Genomic DNA, 15,269 nt, shown 5'->3' with positions numbered 1-15,269 from the left:
AATCCGACGACCCAGCTCGACGAGACCCGGCTTCCCTGGCACCTCTGACCTCTACTCACCTCTACAGCCAAGCTGAGAACCGTGAGTGCGACGAGACCTCAAGGGACCGACGATCGCCAAGACTGCACGACATCTTTACTGCAAGCCCACCGTGTCCTCCACTGGTGAGTGCTTTGGGGTCCGAGAAGCCCCGACCCTGCGCAGCTCCAGCACCCAAGGCCAGCCTCCTTGCATCTCCACGATCGGCGTGGGGCCCTTCTGCTGTTTGCTGTGCACCGCGTTGTTTGGCTACTAGCCGGCTGGCTTGTGGCCTTCTGAACGACGCCCGACGACTTCACGACTGCTGGTCTGGTTGCTCCAGACTGGCCCTTGCTTCCTTCTTGAAGAGAGGCACCCCGGACCCTCCTGGTCCACTCCAGACGCCATTTTAGGTCCACCGCGTGGGCTTGAATTTGCCAAGGCTTTGTTGCCCAATCCTGGGTCCAGCGACGCCGACAGCTTCTATCTTCGTGGGACAGCTCGATCCTCCATCCTGGTCGCCGACAACGCCTCCTGGTCCGTGAGATCTTCGAGCTCAAGCGTCACCCACTCACCTTGTCGAGGTGGCTACCATCCGGTGCCCTCCTGGTGCCCACTGACTACTGGCTAGTAGTCTCGAACTTGGTCCCCTCTGCTTTCAGGTGTCATCTATCTTCGAGATCCAGGCTTGGATCCAACTGAACTTTCTTCACTGGTCACCGGCCAGCATCTTTTCTTCCGGCTCCTGGTCCGTCTACGAGGATTCCCGACGTCTTTGCAGACCTATGCAGCTGCAGCCCCTGGGCTAGGTAACTTCGGCATTTCGGTGCCCCAGCATAGCCTCACTATCCAAGGGTCAGAATCTACTTTCGTTTTCTCCCTACCAGGTCGGGTTCGCCCGAGAACACTAACTTTCTATTTCCTAGCTACCATAGACTTTTGTCCGCATCTCGCGTGAGAGTGCACACACTGCACCCGAGTCCCCTAGGCCTCCTAGTCGTAATCTAACGATTCCCTAGTCAAGTCCTAGCGATTCCAAAAGCTATTAGTACTGTACTTACCTGCTAGGAATTTCACATTCCACTTTTAGAGTATATGGTTTTCCGTGCCCCTCGGGCATTTGTATATACTGTGCTAACTTAAGTATTTTTGTAAGAGTTTTGGTTTGTGCTTAGTACCCTGTCCTCATAAAGAGTACAGGGCTGTTGTGATCTTTAATAAATAACTGTTTATTTTCATAACACTTGTGTGGTGTCCTTTCACTGGGTATTCAAGGGGTATATGTGTGGTAAACAGCTGGCTTAACACGCCCTCTCGAGTCTTTAGCCTTAGACTGCTCGTATCCATGCTACTAGGATAGCTGGTCTATAAGGTTGACTTACAACCAATCATCAATAAGGGTTGCTGGACTGATACATAGTGGGCACTAGAATAGTGACCACTGCATATCAGGCCACCTTCTCACAGGCATCAATGACTCCGGACCAGGAAGCTATCGCACACTGACCTGTATCTCAAGTATACAGAGAGTAAGGCATTGAAGACTCCGGGCCAGGAAGCTATCGCACACTGACCAGTATCTCATGTATACAGAGAGTAAGGCATCACTGACGGTGCCAGGAAGCTATCGCACACTGACCAGCATCTCAAGTATACAGAGAGTAAGGCATCGCTGACTCAATGCCTGGAACCTATCTCACATTGACCAGCATCTCAAGTATACAGAGAGTAAGGCATCGCTGACTCAATGCCTGGAACCTATCTCACATTGAAAAGCATCCCAAGTATGCAGAGTGTAAGGCATCAGTGACTCCGGGCCAGGAAGCTATCGCACACTGACCAGTATCTCAAGTATACAGAGAGTAAGGCATCAATGACTCAATGCCTGGAAGCTATCTCACACCGACGAGTCTCTAAAGTATAGAGAAGGCAAGGTATCATTGACTCTGGCGGTGCCTGGAAGCTACCTCACACTGACCAGCATCTCAAGTATACAGAGAGTCAGGCATCAGTGACTCCGGGCCAGGAAGCTATCGCACACTGACCAGCATCTCAAGTATGCAGAGTGTAAGGCATCGATGACTCCGGGCCAGGAAGCTATTTCACATTGACCAGCATCTCAAGTATGCAGAGAGTAAGGCAGTTTCAGTTTCAAAGCTTTTATTCGATTTGTAAACAAATCATACAAGCAAAACATGAAATCAATCCATTACATTAAAAATTTAGAAAATACAAAATTTATACGGAAATCCGAGAAAATTCATGTGAAGATAGGACACATACTAACAAGCGTTTATATTGGATCGTAATTAAAAAAAACACATAAAAATGGCAAAAAGGAATAGAAGTTAACAGTTAAAATCGTACAGACAGGAGTAAATAAATTAGCACAAAATATTAATCCTGGCAGCTGTACGTTGAACAACAAACCCCCGCCTAATCATGGGACATAAAAATTTTGATTTAAAATTTGTTGATACAGACAGGAAAGTATAGAATTATAGCAGCACTAAATATATCCTGGCAGCTGTATGATAGAAGTATAAAAAAGTCAAGAAAAGAAAACATGTACAGACAGGGTTAAAGATAAATTGAACACTACCAAAAAAGTGCTCACCCTGGCAGCTGTACGTTTTGAAAAGTTCAGACAGGAATGTGAAGATCATGGCAATACAATACTTTTCCTGGCAGCTGTACATTTCAAAATATAGATGGCAACAAAAAAACATATGTCCACATTTTCTAAAGCTGATAATAACACAAGGGCGTTCTTAAAAGACCGTATATTGTATTTAATAAATATAGGTTTTAAGTACCTTAATCTTAGAAAATGATAAAATTTACAAAAAAGTAGGAAATGGCAGCAACTCTGGCGTGAAACATTGTCACAAGGGCAGGGGGTGTCAGATTTCTGTTTCTGTACTGGGAACGCAACAAGATGGTGTGCAATGCCCAACCTGACGCGAGTTAAAACATATTGATGAGATGGGCGGCTGACATGTAAGAGATATGCTTGAAACCCCGATGGCAAGTTAAGTTCTCTATAGAACTTTACGGTAGTTAACTTGCCATATGCCTCATCTCGCCCTTTCTTTTTATACATCAAGAAAGTTTGTTCAATCTCTTTTTTGGGTATTTCTACCGCGAGTTCGGGGTCAGTAAGAACGTCAATATCAAACAGAGTCTTAAACCAAAAATTAATGTATTTCAGCCAAAGAATACGTAAAGAAAAGTCCAGGCCTATACAATCAAGAATAATTTCTTGAGTGAATCGAGTTTCGGGCTTAGCCCAAATAGAACGCCACAATAAGAGTGGACGAACGGCTGCTAAGTCCGAGATAAACTCGACCCCAACCTCGTCATGAATTAATTGAATGGAGGCGGAGTGGGGAACACATAGCACTTTTCTTAGGAACTTGTTCTCCTCTTTTTGGAGGAGGGTGCCATCTGTGTGGCCCCACACTCCAGCCCCATACAATGCCGAGGGAACACAACGAATATTGTAGATGTTAATCATGTCACGAATACTTCTCGAACCAAGCTTAGAAGAGAAGCGAAAAACACTACTGGTACAACGAGTCATTTTCAACCTAGCATTTTCAAGCTCTGATTTCCAGGATCCATCATTGGCATAGGTGATTCCTAAATAACAGAATGTTTTAACTTGTAACATTTTGTCGCTGTCTAGATAGAAGTTGGGCTTTAGTTTATTGACTGACTCACCGCACAACATAACATAGGTCTTGGATTTGTTTACACAGAGTCTCCTTTTTTGTATAAACAACATAAAACCATCAATGAGACGTTGTAAGCCTATCTGAGTGCGTGATAAAAGTACTGCGTCATCCGCATAAAGTAAGATTGAGACAGAATTGCCTCCAATCTGCGGGGCGTCTGCTGATATGGTGGCCAAGGTGCGATCTACACAGTTAATGAAAAGAGAAAATAAAAGAGGAGCTAGTACGCATCCTTGGCGGATGCCCCTAGATACCTTGAAAAATGGTGTGCATTCGCCATGTCTACCATATCGGACTTTACAAGAAAGTTTCTGGTAAAGCCTAGCCAGGAAATGTACTATTTCTTTCGGCGCTCCTAACTCCAGTAAAACCTGCCATAAAATGCCATGATCAACTAAATCAAATGCGCTGCTCAGATCAGCAAAACATAAAAATAAATTACCTTTTTTGGCCACAGTGTATTTATTAATTAAAAGATCCAAGTTCACGCATTGCTCCAAGGTACCCATCCCCTTCCTGAAGCCGTATTGCACTTTAGTTAAAATACTCATATCTTCTGCCCAAGTTTCTAATCGTTTGAGCAGAATTCTGCTCATAACCTTTACTGAGGCATCCAATAAAGAAATTGGCCGATAGTTGGAGGCCTCAGATTTGCTGCCTTTTTTATGTAAGGGGACAATAACCGATTGACCCCAAGAGGGAGGGAAATTACCTTCTGCTGCGCAATTGAAGGTCCTAACCAAAATGGGGGCCCACAGGTTAGGTTCTGTTTTTAATAGATCCATGGGCACCCCATCAGGTCCCGGGACCTTCCCCCCCTTGCTATTAGCAAGGCCTTCTAGTCCCTCTTGCAGCGTAATTTCCAAAGGTATAGGTGCCCACATTGGCAAATCAACAAGAGGTAGGGTCAGTGATACCTTTTCTGGGTTAAAAATATTGGTGAAATGAGAGACCCAGTCCTCGCAAGCAACATAAGAAGTAATTTCTGGGACGCCTTCCGAATTTAAGAATGGACTGTTGACTATTTCCCAGTAGAGTTTACTATTTTTTGTCTCAACAGCTTCATTCAATTTATCCCAAGCTTCTCTCTGTAATACCTTTTTCCTGTTAGAGATAGCCAGTTTGTAATTAACCCTTGCTTCTTTGATGCTAATGCCATCACGGGGTTTGAGCCCTAAAACTCGTTTTAGTTCCCGTAAGGTTACAATACAAGGCTTATCAAACCATCCCAGTTTTGTCGTTTTGTTAGCTGAGGGTTTTTTAGTAAAAATACCCTCAATGATGGTATTGATATTAATAAATTGAGATATCAGAAGGTCGTGGTTAACAACATCATTAAGGCAATAGCTAATATCAATTTTACAGCTGACTACTACCTCCCTTTGTTTAGCCACAGAATTGACCCCCGTCCACTTGATTCTCGGACCATTGGGCCGTTGGGACACTATATCGTGGTACAGGTTTCCCCAGTTCTTTGTGTGACACCCCTTAGAGGAAGGGTGACGCAAATACTGTTGTGATCGCTAAGACCTTCCTCTCTCACATACAAGCTTGAATAGTCCCCATGACTTGAGAACAAGATGTGATCGATAAAAGTCCCAGCTTTCCTCCCTGTAAAAGTGGGGCAACTGGCATTCTGCTTATTTTTGTTGCAATTTAATAGGGATAAATCTAGTTTTAGTAGCAGGTTATTTAAGGTGGAGCCGTAATGGCAGTGCGGGAAGTGGGGAGAATCCTCACTCCTTCCTATACCCCCATTAAAATTATCCGACTCCACACCAAAACCGCAGGGGTTACCCTTGGATAGCTGGCATGGCTGCAAATTAAAGTCACCAGCCCATAAGATGTCTAGCTGCTTATTAGAAATGCCTATAGCCTTGGCAATTTCTTTTTCCAGGGGGTACAAGATGTTCCCTCTGGAGGCATCAAAGATGTTGTTATAAAAGTTAACAAGAACCAGGTCCTTACCCTTAGCACATGCAATCCTTAATACCTGGCTGTAGGCTCCCACATTTGAGCTACTTCTAACTTTGTAGGATTCCAGTCTGTTGGAAAGGAGAATCAAAAGACCCCCCTTTGCCCTGCCAGAATTGGATTTGGTGGCATTAAGGCAATAGGAGGAATAACCTTCTACGTTGATATCTTCCTGACTCCAGGTCTCCTGGAGGAGGACTATATCAAACCCTTCTCCTATGAATCTAGACCAAAAAGGGGTATTTAGTTTCCCTGCGATACCAGCAATATTCCATGATAACAAAATAAGGTCACCAGGCTTAGTTACATGAGCTGGTATCTTCAAGGGTCCTGTTACTACCTGACAAGCGGGGGATTGGGTGTTAAAAGGGTGGGGACAAAAGGGGGGTGATTGGATAGAAGAACTTTCGGATGCTGTAGTCTTATGTAAAACCATGTGACCACTAGAAAACACAGGGGCCACTATGGGAGCAGACTTAGGGCTGACGGGGTCAGATTGCACAACCACATCGGATACCGACCGCCTGTAGACAGTTGGGGTTTTATTGACATAAAGTCAATCAACCATCTCCAGGCAGTCAAATCTGTTAGTGGTTTGGATGCCCTGCCACCCGCCATCCGCAAAACGGTTGTTATTGGGATACCAGGGACGAGGTACCCAATCCCTACCTCTAAACTGTTGAGTGTGCCATGGGTCGCCATAGTCCCATTGATGTTCTTGGTTCAAAGGCCAATTTGGCGGTGGAATTGGATAGTGGTAATTAGAAGTAGGGGGATAGAAAAAGGAGAGTCGATGGGTATCGATTCCTCCCTTCTTCTCTAGGTCAGGCCATGAACATATGTGATTCACAGTAGAGGCATCCTCGCATGTAATGATGACACAATCCCCTTGAATGCTCTTGGGGATCTTACCCACCCAAGAAACCCTACGTACCGAGGATATTCTACAGGTGAATGGGGGCTTCAGAGGCCTATGGATACAAAGCCATTGCAGAATTTTATTCCGGAGGGACCAGTGGGGTTCATCAGTTCCCTCTGGAAGTTCCGGTACTCCTGTTAAAATTGCCGTAAATGGAGATACCTCTGGGGCCAATTGAAAAGGGCGTTTAGGTCTAGGCCTCTTTTTGTCTGCATGAGAATTAGCTTTGGGGGCCTTTTTGTTGCTGGTAGATTGCTGTAAAGGCTCATTAGTAAGGGTACGATTAGCTTCATTGGAAGTAACTTGTGGGGTCTGGACAGCAAGAATTTGCTGACTAGATGACGGTGTCTGGGGTATTGATTTGTCTTTCGGCTTAGATTTGGAGCAGTTAGTACAGGTGTTAGAATTAGACAATGTTAAAATTGTAGGATCCTTTATTATAGATTTGGTATTAAACATAACTGTATTAACAGATGGTTTATCTATGTTAGTCTTAGCTGAAGGGACCCCCGGACAGGACACCACAGCTGAAACCACAGGTGTAACCACCCCAGATTTAGCTGCACCTGCCCTTGGATGGTTGGAAGATTTATCAATAAGTATGGCAAGCTGTTTCTCAATGGCCATGATACTCCATTCCAGGGGCAGGAGTTGTTGTTTAAACAAGTCCCTGAGTCTTTCAAACAACTGGATATTATCAAAATCAGACGGACCAGGTGCACCCCCCTGGACAATACCATTAGAAGTGCTATGTAAATTAAGCGAGACAGATGATGTAGAGTTTGTGCCGGTAGGTATATTCATGGCTGGTGCTGTAGTAGTCCCTTTCTTTTTCTTATTTTTCGGATGTTGGTTGGCCTTATTCCCTTTATTTGTAGGTATTGACTGCTTGGGAATGGCGCCTTCTCTCGCCCCCATAGAATGAGTACCTTGAGACTGGTCGTCAACTACAATCCGCTCTAAATCCGGGTGATCTCAAGGTTCTCAATAGAATCCAGACCTAATGACAAGTTTGTGGCCGATAAATCTACGGCATTCGGAATGTAATGTAATTGTGCTGTAACATTTGCAGGTTGAGAAAGGCTGGGAATGGATGTTACTGCTGGGGCTGGGGTTAAGGCTGTAGTTATGAGACCCAGGGAGGATCTCCTAGCAAACGCAAGGTCCTGGGAAACCCTGCGCTCCAAAAGGGAAATGTTTAAATTGATAGCCTCAGTGGTAGTGGAAATAAATTTGTCGATAGGACCTATGAACTGAGCAGTTCTAAGTGCAGTCTTACTTCTGGATCCCCTTGTTACTGACATAGTGCGGATAGGCAGGCACAGAGGCAGTGGACCAAAGGAATCACAATCACTGAGCCAAAGAGTACCTTTAACTGAAGAGATGGTCGTCAAGCGGGTACGGACTGGACCAAAGGGGGGGGGCCCTGCCCTGCCTGGATCTGTCTGGAACGGGCTGAAACGGGCCCGCCCTTGGCCCGGGCTTCGCCCGGGCGCTCCCGCGCGCGACTCGCCGGGGCGAGGGGCGTTCCGTTCTTTCAAGCGCCTCCGGGCGCTCGTGCGGCGTCACTTCCGCCGCCGGGGCACCTGGGAGTTGTAGTGTGGACGGCGCTGGAGCGCTATGGAGCTGAGCGCTGGTAGCGCTGGCCGTTTCCCTCACGGCGTCGGTAGAGCGCTGGAGCGCTAAAATGGCAAGCTGTCTGCTGTCTGCTGTCCTCGATGGCCGTTCACCTCACGGCTTGTGGAAATGTCCCGCCGGAGCTCTGGGCGCTCCGTTCTTTCAAGCGCCTCCGGGCGCTCGTGCGGCGTCACTTCCGCCGCCGGGGCACCTGGGAGTTGTAGTGTGGACGGCGCTGGAGCGCTATGGAGCTGAGCGCTGGTAGCGCTGGCCGTTTCCCTCACGGCGTCGGTAGAGCGCTGGAGCGCTAAAATGGCAAGCTGTCTGCTGTCTGCTGTCCTCGATGGCCGTTCACCTCACGGCTTGTGGAAATGTCCCGCCGGAGCTCTGGGCGCTCCGTTCTTTCAAGCGCCTCCGGGCGCTCGTGCGGCGTCACTTCCGCCGCCGGGGCACCTGGGAGTTGTAGTGTGGACGGCGCTGGAGCGCTATGGAGCTGAGCGCTGGTAGCGCTGGCCGTTTCCCTCACGGCGTCGGTAGAGCGCTGGAGCGATAAAATGGCAAGCTGTCTGCTGTCTGCTGTCCTCGATGGCCGTTCACCTCAAGTCATTTATATCTGACCCATCTGTATGACTTCGGCTGCTGGGACTAAGCTCTTTGAAAGCATTCCCAGAGAGTAAGGCATCAGTGACTCCGGGCCAGGAAGCTATCACACACTGACCAGCATCTCAAGTATACAAGAGTGAGGCATCAATTACTCCAGGCCAGGAAGCTATCGCACACTGACCAGTATCTCAAGTATGCAGAGTGTAAGGCATCAATGACTCTGGGCCAGGAAGCTATCACACACTGACCAGCATCTGAAGTATGCAGAGTGTAAGGCATCGCTGACTCAGTGCCTGGAAGCTACCTCAAACTGACCTGTATCTCAAGTATACAGAGGGGAAGGCATCTCTGACTCGGTGACTGGATGCTATCTCACACTGACCAGTCCCTCAATTGTACAGAGAGTAAAGCGTCACTAGCTCGGTGTTTGGACGCTATCTCACACTGACCATTATCACAAGTATACAAAGGGTAAGGCATCGATGACTGGTACCTGTGAGCTATCTCAAACTGACCAGTGTGATAAGTATACAAAGGGTAAGGCATCGATGACTAGTACCTGTAAGCTATCTCAATCTGACCAGTATCTCAAGTATATAGTGGGTAAGGCATTGCTGACTCAGTGCCTTGAAGTTATCTCAAACCGACCAGTATCTCAAGTATACAGAGCGTAAGACATTGCTGACTCCGGGCCAGGAAGTTACCTCACACTGACCAGTCTCTAAAGTATGCAGAGTGTAAGGCATCAGTGACGGTGTCTGGAAGCTATCGCACACTGACCAGTCTCTCAAGTATACAGAGGGGAAGGCATCGTTGACTCGTTGTCTGGGATGCTATTTCACACTGACGAGTCCCTCAAGTATACAGAGAGTAAAGCGTCACTAACTCGGTGTATGGACGCTATCTCACACTGACCATTATCTCAAGTATGCAGAGTGTAAGTCATCACTGACGGTGTCTGGAAGCTATCGCACACTGACCAGTCTCTCAAGTATACAGAGGGGAAGGCATCGCTGACTCGGTGTCTGGACGCTATCTCACACTGACCATTATCTCAAGTAAACAGCGGATAAAGCAGCACTGATAGTACCTAAAGCTACCTCAAACTGTCAATGCCAACCATGTATCCATCTATTGACTGTGCCTGCCAGGCAGGGCATAACAGGTAGGGTCAATCTTCGATGTATCAAGAGGGTAGCACATAAGAAGTATTGCCATCCACACCATACTGCCTATGCGATATGGCATCACTGCCTGTGCCTTCCACCCCATATTCCCTATGGAGTCACAGGACGGGCATTACACCCAGTGCCAACCATGGTGTACTGTCCGTGACCGTCATGTCCCTGACACCATTCCAGGGCCAGTCAGCACATGCTGCCCCTACCAGATATGTACCCGATGCATTACCAGTAATACCAGCAGTCCTTGTCACTCATGGCTTCAGTAGACAATGCACCTTTAGGAGAGTCAGCTCCCCCGCTTCCCCTGCCAGCCATGTATCCAGCAAGCAGGGTCTTAGCACGCGGTACTACACAGTGCAGGTGGTAGTCACACCAGCAGGTGTGGCATGGCACAGTGTCAGCCACTACACCTTGCTCATGTCTACAAGGGACAGAGCGGAGTTTACCACTCACTAGAGCATCCGCAACTACACAGCCAGTCGATAACACCGGTTATTGGTGCTCACCTGCCCTATAGGCCAAGACAAAGGTGAGGGTGCACACCAAGAACAGGAACACTAGCTTGTGTTATTGAAAGGCTACATGTCAGTAATGCTATTAGCACATAAATCAGCGGAGATACTTCTGTTCATTGCCAGAGTTTGAAACACGCTGGGTGCTGAGAGATATTCCAGATCAGTCCAATACCAACTGGTAATGACTGAAGTTTAGGGAATATGATTGGCTGTGCCTTGCTCAGCATTCCAATGAATATGCTAAGGTTGCTTCTCACGATTAGGAGCATGGCTTTGGGCAAGCTTACTTTGACTGGTGGCAGGGCAGACATAGTCTATAGGGGTCATGGCACTAATCAGAGCTGAGTGGTGGTGTGAGCAGGGACTCTGACATGCTCACCAGGTGGGTGACTGGGTGCGTCTGAAATCTGCTTGGGTGAATGTTCTGGAGGGAGGAGTCAGCTGGTCAGGCGAGTGATCATACAGAGCGAAAAAGCCTCCAAGGGGACTGGCGTCCCTCACCTCGAGTGACACACTTGTCCTGCTGAATACCCTGGGGGATGGTGGGACCCTGGATGAAATGCCAAGACAGCACTTCAGACTCTGGGGCAGTAAGTGGACAGATAGGCTGGGTCACCACACCAAGCTGCCAAGCCTATGCCCAGGTGGCTCAGTCTGCCAGACAGTGAGAAGAGCGCCTCTTTAGGATTCCCTGCAGCCCAGTTCTCTCTATAGATCCACAGGCCCACCACTGACCAACCACAAGGCTCTTCATTACGCTCACCTGTAGGGCATGGCCTGCGATAAGGAAGCGACGGAGACCTGGAGTGTAGGCAGCAGATGCTGTTCCTATCTGCTCCTTGAGCCCCTGGAAACGAAACACATACCTTAGGGCCCGCATAGGTGATATCCCAGTATGAGTGCATAGTGTACTTCTTCAGACTGACATGTCAATTCAGTGTGTGAGGTGCATATCATTAGAAACACACGTGAAAAAAAATAGTAAACAAAGAAATGTTCTCAACGGGGAGCGATGTCCATGGAAGCATGAGCATGCATCAGATAAAAGGTAGTTGTTGTGTCACTAAGAAAAAAACAAGGGCATTTTCTAATGCGTCTGATGACCTTGGCAAAGTTCTTCCAACATGGCGTCAATGCACGGTGTGCAGGCAGTGTTTACTTTAGACACACACAACACTGGCAATCCTCAAGAAACTGGTGTGTCAGAGGGCGTGCGCGACCTCTCCAGAAATGTCAATGAATTGTGACAGAATAGTGCAATGCATGAGTTTGCCCAGTGTTGGACTGGACTTTTGGGCAGTCTGGAACTGCTGATTCGTCTGCTTGAAAGGGCCAGTGTGTGCTGTTTTTTTTCTCCAATCCTGTCGCAGTCCAAAGGGACCAAAAAAAAAAAAGGCCCTCACAGTGACCCTGCAAGTTGATGCGTCTGGCAGTGTCTTGTTTGCCCGAATGACCAGCCAAACACTGGGTTAGCTATCAAAATCTAGAATTTAAATGAAATCGATGCTTCCTAGATGTAAACCTTGATTATACCAAGTGGTAGCTTGCACTCTAATGAGAGAGACTCACATTAAATGGATGAAACTCTACTGTGAAGCAACTGAGACACTTTTCAAAAGTGGACAAGTCACAACAAATGAGAGACAGTAGGATATGCACGCTGAAGGACAGAGACCCTGGAAAGGGTAGGAGACACACATCCAAAGTGTTCATCACTGGAGACTCACACCAAATCAGCGAGGCTGTGTCCATCACTGGAGACTCACACCAAATCAGTGAGGCTGTGTTCATCACTGGAGACTTACACCAAATCAGGGAGGCTGTGTCCATCACTGGAGACTCACACCAAATCAGTGAGGCTGTGTCCATCACTGGAGACTCAGTCACACCAAATCAGTGAGACTGTGTCCATCACTGGAGACTCACACCAAATCAGTGCCTGGAAGCTATCTCAAACTGACCAGTATTTCAAGTATACAAAGAGTAAGGCATTGCTGACTCAGTGACTCATTGCCCCAACGTGAGTAACTCACACTTTAAGAGCAGCAAAGAGACGGTATCTCGGCATGTGTTTAGTTTGCTAGCCACCAAGAAGACTCTGTGGGCTAGCGCATCTGTGCGTAACTTGAAGATGGCTGTGGCAGGGTCTCTGAGCCACTTTTTCCTATGGGCCAATGAAATTGATACCATTGACCTAGCTAATTAATCACCTGTCATTGGGAGGCGAGTGTAGTACATATTATACATAGGTACACAATCATTACAAAATACAAACGTCTGTCACTAATCCTTCAACACTCCAATGTGGTTCTGTGACATCTTAATTTGGGTGAAATATGGTTTACTACAACCCCAGGCTGTCTCTGCTCTAGCTCAGTACTGTTCACTAAGGCCCACTATTATTTTGAGTGTGCCCCGGTACTGGGCTGACCGTGGTTCAACACTGCCACTATTATAGCCCAGTAGTGTCTGGTTTCTATGGGGGTTCTAGGCAGGGCCTGACTGGGAACTTAAAAATGATTCAAACCTGCCCAGCTCCTTTCTTCCTCTCTCATGTCTCTCTCCACCTCTCTCCCCTCTTATCTCTGTCTTCTCTCTCGTCTGAGATACCCTCTCAGCCTCTGGTGATGGAGAAAGTGGCGGAGGCGCAACCAGCAGCCCTCTGTCCTCAGTCCTCAAAACCTAGTCTGCACTGGCTCTCACCCTCCGGGGAAATGCCCGGCGGTGGGATACACAGACCAGTACTTTGGTGGCGGGCACGAGCATGACACACAAGGAACGACTATAACAGAATGAGGCCCAAGTGAGCCTACAATGAAGGCGCCTTGGTGGCCATCTTCAGACAGACATTGCTCTCGCATCCATCAGAGGGAAGGCGCGCGCACGGAGCCCACTGCAGCAGCCTCGGAGGGCCACGGGTCCGAGAGTGTACTCACTCAGCCGGGGGCTGGAGATGTAGTCCCTGGTCACAGCCAGCAGGTGCTCTTTCGCGGCCGCCATGTTGGCCTGGTGCCCGCTCATCCGAATGTCGACCTTGGTTGCCATGGTCAGAGCCTGGGAGTGAAACCCGGGCACCTGTCTGCTGAGGGGTTTATAGATGGTGATGGTGGGAGGGAGGGCAGGGGAGGAGCACTCATCTCCCAGGTACAGTGCTGTCTGATCCGAGCCAAACGTGGCCGCCCTGCTCCGGCTCTGCGACCTTCAGGCGCGGCCCTCGCTGGGACGCAGCTCCTGTTGACTGTAAACAGGCTCTCGCCAGGGCTGTTTCTCTGCTTAGTACAGTGCCTTGTGGCTGAGCTCTGAACACTGGAATTCCCCCTGCATACGGGCTGGAAAAGTTCCGCTTTCACTGACAAACCTCACACACTGTATCACTTATGCTGCAGCTCCTGCCAGTACCTCTAGACACTGGTGCTGTATCTCAGGGCTAAATGTAACCTGCCTGCGCCTTATGATACTCACTGCCCATTTAGATGCACTGGTTGTGGCATTAATGTGTAGTGAGGTGTTTTTCTTGAATAGATTGCTAGCCACGCTGGCATGCCTCTAGCACCTGAGCCTCGCTCGCCTGCCACAGCCGCACCCACCCTCATCTGCCAGCTAGAATGTGGGAGCAGTGCTTCAAGTGGAATGAAAATGGCGGTGGGGTCATGTAGCGGGACATGGTCTAAGACACATAACTAAGAAGTGTTTAATAATAGACATTGCCCTCTGGAACTAGAGTGTGCCTTAATACATGTCATATAATCAGATTGACCTCAGGAAGAAGAGCTGTGGGTATAAAACAGACACACATGACATTACCATGGTGTCCAGCGTATGTAACTTCACCTCACCATGGCCCTCTTCTCCGATTTCCTACTCCTCCCCTTGATCCGGGTCCTCTGCCGCCTCCTCCTCTTGGTTCTGGTCCATGTTACGGACACTTCTGGATCGCCTTTCCTAATCCTCTTATCCTGTTCCTCTTGGTCTTCGTATTTGTGGCCCCTGGATCCAATTCTCCTCATACTGTCTCTTCTGGTTCTGATTCTCTTGGTATTAAACCCCTAGGTCGTAGTTAACTAACTCCTGGTCCTGGTCCTGCACTTGGCTCTCTTGGTCCTCGCTCCAGTCCTCCTGGTCTTGGCCCTACTGGTACCGGCTCTCATGGTCCTGATCTTGATCTTCCACGTTCAACTCCCCCCCTCCTCCTGGTCCTGTTCCGGCCCTCACCTTGGTGCTCCTGGTTGCAGTCGTTCTGGTGGAGACCTTCTGGTTGTTCCGATCCACCTCTTTATTGTCTCTTTTCCCGCTCTTTTCCAAGGTCAGGCATGTTCTAGCTCCAAGCCAGCTAGATAGCTGTCAAGGACAGGAAAAAAGGAGCGGTAGAAACCAAATTCAGCACCCGCTTTGTTAAAAAAAAATGCACCTAAAAATGAATTAGGCCCGCCCATTACTTATTATTGAATGGCTTCATCATCACTCTCATTAACTTGCTTCTAATTGGTCAGTATATGTCAGTTTCACTTTCTTCTCTGTATGTTTGTCTCTTGGAAAATGGACCAAGTACTGATTAATTGTTTTATTAGTATCCAATCGCTACTAGTCTCGAATTCAGGTACTTTTGATTTCTTCTGGCTTCCCTGCCGACATGCGCACTTTAAACTTAAGTGCACAGGCAGCCCACCACTCCTCCCTGCTACTGTCACTCAGCAGGCCTCAC

At 48.0% G+C, this 15,269-nt stretch overlaps 1 protein-coding gene across 1 annotated transcript in view; it reads right to left on the bottom strand.

Moving 5' to 3' along the window:
- LOC147726007 (V-type proton ATPase subunit B, kidney isoform) overlaps positions 1-13,821 on the bottom strand; it is a 257,085-nt gene extending 243,264 nt beyond the window's left edge. The window contains exon 1 of the mRNA XM_086960126.1: positions 13,504-13,821. Coding sequence (XP_086816252.1) covers positions 13,504-13,612 — 109 coding nt within the window. The 5' untranslated portion in view covers positions 13,613-13,821. The remainder of the gene's footprint in view (positions 1-13,503) is intronic.
- Positions 13,822-15,269: the final 1,448 nt, after the last annotated feature.

Source organism: Lissotriton vulgaris, chromosome 3_1, assembly GCF_964263255.1.
Source record: "Lissotriton vulgaris chromosome 3_1, aLisVul1.2, whole genome shotgun sequence".
Taxonomy (NCBI): Eukaryota; Metazoa; Chordata; class Amphibia; order Caudata; family Salamandridae; genus Lissotriton; species Lissotriton vulgaris.
The sequence above is the reverse complement of the archived record's forward strand: the minus strand, read 5'-3'. Positions and strand labels throughout refer to the sequence as shown.